The sequence below is a fragment of the Volvox carteri genome (assembly GCF_000143455.1).
Source record: "Volvox carteri f. nagariensis unplaced genomic scaffold VOLCAscaffold_40, whole genome shotgun sequence".
NCBI lineage: Eukaryota > Viridiplantae > Chlorophyta > Chlorophyceae > Chlamydomonadales > Volvocaceae > Volvox > Volvox carteri.
Window position 1 is genome coordinate 972,691 of NW_003307583.1, and position 7,943 is coordinate 980,633.

At 61.7% G+C, this 7,943-nt stretch overlaps 1 protein-coding gene across 1 annotated transcript in view; it reads left to right on the top strand.

The window, feature by feature from the left end:
• Positions 1–5,345, top strand: part of VOLCADRAFT_94932 (uncharacterized protein) — a gene marked incomplete at both ends in the record, with an annotated part of 10,926 nt that extends 5,581 nt beyond the window's left edge. Inside the window, 6 exons of the mRNA XM_002954032.1 lie at positions 234–824; positions 1,242–1,928; positions 2,496–2,594; positions 3,057–4,132; positions 4,403–4,514; positions 5,106–5,345. Coding sequence (XP_002954078.1) covers positions 234–824; positions 1,242–1,928; positions 2,496–2,594; positions 3,057–4,132; positions 4,403–4,514; positions 5,106–5,345 — 2,805 coding nt within the window. The remainder of the gene's footprint in view (positions 1–233; positions 825–1,241; positions 1,929–2,495; positions 2,595–3,056; positions 4,133–4,402; positions 4,515–5,105) is intronic.
• Positions 5,346–7,943: the final 2,598 nt, after the last annotated feature.

Sequence of the window (7,943 nt, forward strand, 5' to 3'; positions counted from 1 at the left end):
TCGGGCAGCCGGATCGATGGAGGGGCGGGGGGATGGCTGCGGCGTGGAAAGGTGTGTAGTGTCTGTCTGCGTGTTGGGGGGACGGGGGTGAGGGTGCGGACGTTGGAGTTTCGCTGTTTGGCTGCTAGTGCTGCTGCTGCTACCTCGGCATCAGTCTATCCGCCCACCCTCTTGTTGATTCTCACCTGCTCCTCCTCCTTGGCCCCCTCCCCCCCTTTCACTCACACTCCCAGGTTTCCGTGGGTCGGGATGGCCAAACCCGTTTTGGATCCATCGTTGACTTTGACCCCAACCGTCCGAGGTACAAATGGTACATTAGGTACGTCGGCTACGCCGAGCCAGCGTACGGCGGTACGGGAGAGTGGGGTTGTCTGGACGAAGAGAGGATCACATGGCACACGCACGGCTACAAGCGTCCCGTGCTGTCCGTCACCGGCGGTGCCGGAGGTGTCGTACCGGTGGCGCCGCCGAAGCCGGCGGCGGCGGCTGCCGCCGCCGCCAATACCTTCACGCATCGCAAAGGCCCATTTGGTCGTACCGGCCTCGGTCTGTTGTACCTGATTTCGGCTTCGGAGCCAGGATCTGATGGAAGGTTCCGGGTGCCGGTTATGGCCCTGGGGAACATTCGGGGGGCGTACGGCTCACCTGCCGGCGCGGCGGCGGCGGCAGCGGGGAGCGGGGGCGCCGGCGGCAAGGCGGCCCTGGCGTACGGCGGGCATGGAGGAGCAGCAGCGGCGGGTGGCAAGCCGGAGCGCGTCAGCAGTACGGCATTGGCGGGTGTGCCGGACGAGTACGGCGCATCATTGGTGGGCGCTAAAATTACGGTGGGTATGACGGTCGGCCCCCTTCTCGGCAGAAAACATGAAAAACCTGTAGCTCAGGTGCATAGTTCTAGCATGTATGTACGCATGAACTTCGAGTTCCAATTAACTTAATACGAAAATCAGTAACGGCTCTGGCACATTTATTCCACCTGGATCGCCCGGCGGATCTGTCCTTCAGCATTTACATGGATTTACCCTTTTCATTGCTTTTTCTCCCATTCTAACTCTTAACCTTCCTAACCAGCCAGAGCCAGAGCCGGAGCTAGAGGGTTTTGGGCGTCGCCGTCGTCGGCCGTAAAAAGCTATTAACAATAAAGCTGATCTTAAATAAATGCTCATTTCTTTTCTTCTCTCCGCTCCACGGCCTCTTACCCTCCGTCGGCGTCGTGTCAATACGCGGCCAATACGGCCCTGCAGATCACGGTGGGTCGCGGCCAAGGCCACAAGCGCAGCGGTACCGTCACTGAGTACGACGCCAACCGTCCCAAGTACCGCTGGCGCCTGACGTTTGACAATGTGGGGGAGCCTGCGCATGGCGGCGCCGCCGAGTGGGGCATGTTGAGCGAGGACCAGTCCCTGTGGCTGGCGCATGGATACAAACGCAACATTACGGCGCTATCGGGTGTGCCGGAAAGGAAGCCCAGGCTGGCGGATCCGCCGCCGCCGCTGGTCCCGGCGCCGGCGGCGGCGGCGTCGCCGCCGCGGCCAGCACCGGCGGCGGCTCCGCCGCCGCCGGTGCCGGGACCAGCGCCGGCGGATGCTGACGTGATGGATGTTGGCGGCGTCGCCGTGACCTCGCCCAACTGTACGGAAGGCAACGGGAGGCAGCGTTCGCCGACGGAAGGTGGTCCGGAGGTGTCGGCGCCGGCAGCGCCGCTCGGCGCTGACGGTGACGCCGGCGCCAAGGTAAAAACGGAGGGCGGCGAAGGGGTCAATTCGGAGTTGGATGCTGCGCTGGCGGCTGCTGCGGCGGCGGCGGTGGCTATCATGTACGACGGAAACTTGGAGGCGGCGACCAAACTGGGCATTGACCCTTCCGAACTTGATCTTAGTGTGTGTGAGGTGGAGGAGTTGGGCACCAACCTCATCGGGGCTCGGCTGCTGGTGAGTCCCTCGTTTGCCCCGCGCGCGCTGCCGCTGTTGGGGGCTCTTTTGAATATGGTTATTTTCCAGCTTTATTTAAAAAAAATAATATGTAAATCCTGAAGTTATTTCTTTAAGAGTTTCCTTCTGAAGTAAATATAAAATTCGGTCCTTATTGCCGAGTGTATATACATTATATATGTATTTATATGTGTTTATATCATGTAAGGGTTGCGCAAAAAGACCAACATGTAAGGGTTGGGCTTTTTGCGCACGGTTATCAATGGACTGAATGAGTGGGCTGCGAGCTCCGTACTGTATTTCTCGTCTGGGCAGTGGGATGGCGGGCGGAGGGAGTGGGTAGGGTGGAAGGAGGGAACGAAAGAAGGGGGGGGTAAACCCCCCGGGATCAGAAAGTCGCGCCGGGCCATTTCACACCGAGTAGCCAACAGGTAGAGAGTGCGGTATGCCTTGAGGTGACACGCGCGCGCGTGTGTGTGCGTGTGTGTGTGTGTGTGTCTACTACACATTTGCGTCTTGGTAGAATTGAGCCGTATGTGTGCCTATGTGTGTGTGTGTGTTATGCAGGTGTCGGTGGGCCGCGGGGGAGCTCGTCGTAGCGGCACCATCACCGACTTCGAGCCCAACCGGCCGCGTTACAAATGGCGCCTGGTGTACGATTCGGAGGTGCTGCCCGTCGGTGTCAACAATGCCAACGCCAGCAACGCAGGCGGCGCTGCGGGCACTCCCGCCGCCGATGGCCCCGCCGCTAACCCCCCTGCGCCAGCCGCGGATGCGGCCGCCGCCGTCGCTTCTGCTGACGGCGACGGCGCGGCGGCTCCTGCGGCCGGGACTTTGGCTGCCGCCGGCGCCGCTGGGGGCGGTGAAGCTGGCGATAGCGCCGCGGTCGGGACGGGGCAGGTGGCGGCAGCGACGGCGGCCGCGGCAGAGCCCAGCGCGGCGGCGATCACTGCTGCAACGGCGACGGCGGCGGCGGCGGCGACGCCCAGCAGCCCTGCTGCCGACGCCGGGCCGACTGTGGCGCCCGCCGCCGCCGGCACCGTGGTGGAAGGCGAGTGGGGTACGCTCAGCGATGATCGAACCGCCTGGTTGTGCCATGGCTACAGGCGCGCAATCCTGGCGTCAGAGGGCGTGCCGGCGCTGCCACCGTCGTACATCAACGCCGCTGCGGTAGCCGCGGCGGCGATGGCGGCCGCGCAATCGCCGGTGCGCAAGCGCCGACCGGGCTTTATCGACGAGCAGTCCGTGGCGTCGGCGTTGCTGACTTTGGGCAAGCGTGCACGGCGTGAGGCCAAGGCTGCAGCGGCGGCGGCGCGTGAGGCGCGGCAGGCTGAGATTGCCGCCGCTGGAGGACACGTCATTCTCGTACAGCAGTCTCCGGGGCAGACGCTCGGCCCGGATGGTACGGCAGCTGGCGGAGGCGATGCAAACGCAGACGACGCCACAGCAATGGACGCTGATCGCGCGAAACGCATCAAGGTTGAGCCGGGTACTGGTGGCGAAGTCGGCGTGACGTACGTTCGACAACCGCCAACGGGCATGAACTCGCCGTACGGGGCTGGGGCCGCGGCTGGCGGCGGGAGTGGCGACGGCGCCGGTGGGGACGGTGGCGACGGCGCCGCAAACGTCGGGCCTGTCTCGCCGATAGCCAATCCGGAGGGTGTCGTGGGCTTGGAGATTGAGGTAGATCGTGGCGACGGGCGGCACCGCGGCCGCGTCTTGTCGTACGACGCCAAGAAGCCGCGTCTCCGCTGGCTCGTCCGGTATCACGACGGCAACCAGGAGTGGGGTACCTTTGCCGATGACCTCTCAACGCTGCGCGTGTACGGCTTCGTACGGCAGATTACTTGGACGTCGCGGCCACCTGCCGTCCTGCCTAAGGGCTCTAAGGGAGGCGGCGGCGGCCGCAACCGGTTATCGTCAGGCGCGCGGGCGTCGCCAGCGGCGCCAGGTGTTGTCGTCGCCGGCGGCGGCGGCGCCGCCGCCGGTGGCGGTGCCTCCACCCCTGGAGGACCCGGCGCGCCGCCGTCAGGAAGTGGGGCCGGGCTGGTCCGCGCGCGGCGAAGCTCCGAAAACGGTGACAGCGACTGGGTCGGCGGTACGGGCAGCGGGTACGGCAGCGGCGGCACAGACTACCGGTACATTTTCCGGCGCAACGGAATGTGCCGAGCACAGATCACGCACCAGGGCTGCGCAATCATCAGGTGAAAAAGAGTGGCTGCTGAACGGGAGCTCAGGCTCCTACGGATCCAACGTGTTTTGCATGCCGTACCGTCACGCAGGTTGAACGGGTGATTTCCGATCCCGGCAACCTGCCGGTGTAACGGCTGCTGAGTCAAGTGCACGGCTGTACGGCTGCTGTACGACAACTGCCGCTCATTTCAGTCCCTGATGCAACATATTGTTGAGGCCTTCTTTCAAAACCTTTTTGAAGCTTTTGGCTAAACCATCCCATACCCTTGCCGTGCTCACAGTCCGTACTACGATACTCCCGAGGCCGCCGCCGCCGCGGCGGACTACTACAACTACAAGCTCCGTGGCGCTGCGGCGCATCTGAACCTGGGCCTTACGGCAGAGCAACGCGCCGTACTGGACCAGCTCACCCTCGAGCAACTGCAGTCGTACATTAAGGGCCGTGGCGACATCCACGACTTATCCAAGGCGCTGTTGCAGTACGCGGGTGAGGCGGGGCAGCGGTTGCACCAGCAGCTGCAGCAGCACGCTCAGATGATGCAGGAGCTGCAGCGGCAGCAGCAGCTACTGCTACAGCAGCAACAACAGCAAGACCAAGGCCAGCCGCCGGACAAGCAGCAGCAGCAGCAGCTGGGTCATGACGCGCAACGCTCTCTACCGCAGCAGCAGCAGCAGCAACTGCTGCAGCAGCAGATCATCCACAAACAGCTTCAGTTGTTGTTGCAGCAGCGGCAACAGCAGCAGCAGCAGCAGCAACAGCGGCAGGAACAGGAGAAGCAACAACAGCAACAGGAACGGCAGCAGCAGCAGCAGCTCGCTGCGGAGGATTCAGACGCTGCGGCGGCGGTCTTGGAGACGACGGCGGCGGCAGGACACTCGCGCGCGGCGTCCGCTGACCCCCAGGAGGACCCGATTCCCTTGGCGCCACCACCGTCACAGACGGCGGCACCGCGTCTTACATTGGCCCCCCGGTCGACGCCACAGGCTCCGTCACTGCCGCCGCAACCGGTGCCGCCGCCGCAGCCGCAGCCGCTGGTGCTGCAGGCAGCCGCCACAGCCACTGCTCCTGCTGAAGACCTCCCAGCAGAGGAGATGCAGATTCAAGTTGAGGTCAGAGTAGAGGATGACGAGACCGACGATGACGTACGCCGTGCAGTACCGGATCCGGCCGCCGAGGGCGTGGGAGCATGGGATGACGTCATGGCTGAGATAGGGCCCTTGTGAGCTGCGTCATGTGGTGGGGGCGGCGCGGGGCGGGCCGGGCCGGGGTCCTATTTCCAGGGGAGGAAGACTAGTGGGTCGGGCGCGTGTACGGACCGGGCGAAGTACGGTGTACAATTTCCACTTGGCAAAAATGATTCTACGGGCGCCGTTACGCCGTCAATCAGCTGCGTCGTACATTGGGGTTTGCAGCCGCTGGATGCGGTCTGAGTGGGTGGTCTGGCAAGGATTGGTTGTAATGGTAGTGATAAGGGGGGGAACAGCGACGGGGGGAGGGAAAGAGAAGAGGGGCAATGTGCAGTGTGCGGGTTGGTAGGGAGGTGAGGAGGAGTGAGGAGGATGCCGCTGTTGCACCTGCATATTCGCGTGTTTTATAACTTTGAAAAGCTTGTGGCACTCAACCGGTCGTTTCCTCTTAAGACTTTGGCGCATGTGAGAGGGCATGGGGTGGCTGACCTGACCTTGGCTGCGGCAACGACGGCAACGGCGGGGGATCAAGGTGTACATCAACGACGACTCCAGAATGCGTGTCCAGTGTTCGAGTTGGATGGGCTTGTGGAGTTGTTGCTTTTATGGTGTGTGGGGGAGGCCGCCGCCGCCGCATAGCATGTATACAGTGGGGCAGCAGCAGCGGAAGCTCCGTAGCGGCAGGTTGTGCCTGGAACTTGTATTCACCGCGACGCCGCGCTGCCGAAAGACCTAAGAAGGTTTTCGTTTCCTGAAATTCAGCAGCGCCGCAACAAATCGGCAAGCAGCGGGGGTTTGAAAGTGCAAATGTGGGTTTGAAAGTGCATCAATAACACAGTACATCATTACCGCAGCCATTGTCTCACTGCAGCTATGGGTACTTCTTCCGCAGCCACACATGTTCGGCGCCGCCTGGCTGGCGGCTTATGCAGCGACAGCGGGCGCCAGGGTGCGGGGACGAGCGCTGCAGAGGGCAGCTGGTGGCGGCGGCTTGCCCATGGACTTCTGGGACGCTGAGATACGACGACAGCTAGAGAGACGAGCCGCGTGACGCTGTTTTGTTCCGTACCTGGCATTGCTGCTACACATGTATTGTACGGTGATGTTTGGGGCGGAGGTAAAATGGAGAATGGTGGGTATTGGTGTGTGTATGTGGTGTGGGGGGAGACGGTCTAGGGTGTTAAGGAAGGAGGAGGCGTCGACACCGGAGCTCCGTGCTGACATGAGCTCGCGCTCGCGAAAAGGAAATGGCGGAAGAGAGGAGGAGATGCATCCTGATGAGATGCTCTTGTCATGTGTTTTTCCCGGCTTGGCCTGGGTTTGGCTGCCAGCAGCAGTGGCGCTGGAAGCTGAGCCGTGTATCTACACGTGTAGTGTATAGGAACAATGCATGTCTGTGTGCGTGTGCGTTTGTGTGCCTCTATTTTGGCTGACAGTTACGCTGGTAACCACATGTGCTGGGGAGGCGGCAATCCCGGGGTTTTGTGTGGTTTCGGTGGTTTCAGGCAGTAAGTGCTCCGTGTGCGGCACAGCGGGTTGGGAAGGGGGCCGAGGTTAGAGGACGCAACAGCCCCGGGAGGGGGTTATGACCTAGGGTTGGGCACAGCAGCTGCAGCAGAGGTGAGACATGATAAAAAAAACGCCACGGGGGGGGCAGGAAAGTAGGAAATGGCCGAGAGACTGTGGCGACATAGAGAACGGAGTGAGTGGGAGGAATGCGGAACCAGAACATGAAAAAAAGGTTAGGGAAACTCTCTTTAGGGAAACTCTCTTCTCCGGCGGCGGCGCCGGTGTCGCTGACGTTCTCCACTTCTCCATATGTTTCACGAACCTGGTTTGTTATTGCTGCACGGGAAAGGGGACATGCGGGGACGTTGCCGCGCGCGGCGGCTGTGCGTGAATGGACGCATCTCCAAGGTACCCTGCTCAGTTGCCACTGCCATTTCTGGTTCAGTTGAGCGCAACTGCTGGGGAGTGAGAGAGGAGGAAGAGGAAGCCAAAGCCGAAGGGAGGGTGCTGAAAAGTTGCCCTTGGTCGGAAAAGACAATGGAGGATTTAATATGAACGTCTTCCTCGCACGTCTTTCTTCCCCTGGATTCCGGGACTCCTTTTTTATTTCGGTCGAGCAGACGCAAATTACCGAACAAGTCATGGATGTCCGAATGATGAGGGTTGCTATGATGGCGGTGATATTCTGGCCCGCGACCGCGACCGTGTAGAGGGTAAACGACACAAATTGCGGGAACGGTTTGAAGGAGGAAAAGGATTTTTCTTAACCTCGTGCGCCCGCTTGGGTGCGCCCGTGTGGGTGTGTCGTGCATATGTGCTGAGGTTTAATGAAGAAAAAATTACCTAATCTTCCCTGGTGTGAGCTCGGTGCGTGCTTTTCGTGGCACGAACCGCTGCACACACACATACATACACACACGCACATGCTCAAGCAAGCCTGTGTGACGCGCAATCCTTCCCTCATTACCTGACAGCCCCGCCGGGCTCCCCCGGCCCAACCTCTTGTGGTGAGGTGCAGCAGCCACCCACCCAGTCAAGTACCACCCCTCCCTCCCTCCCTCCCTCCCCTCCCTCCCTCCCTCCCTCCCTCCCTCCCTCCCTCCCTCCCTCTCTCCGACGACATCT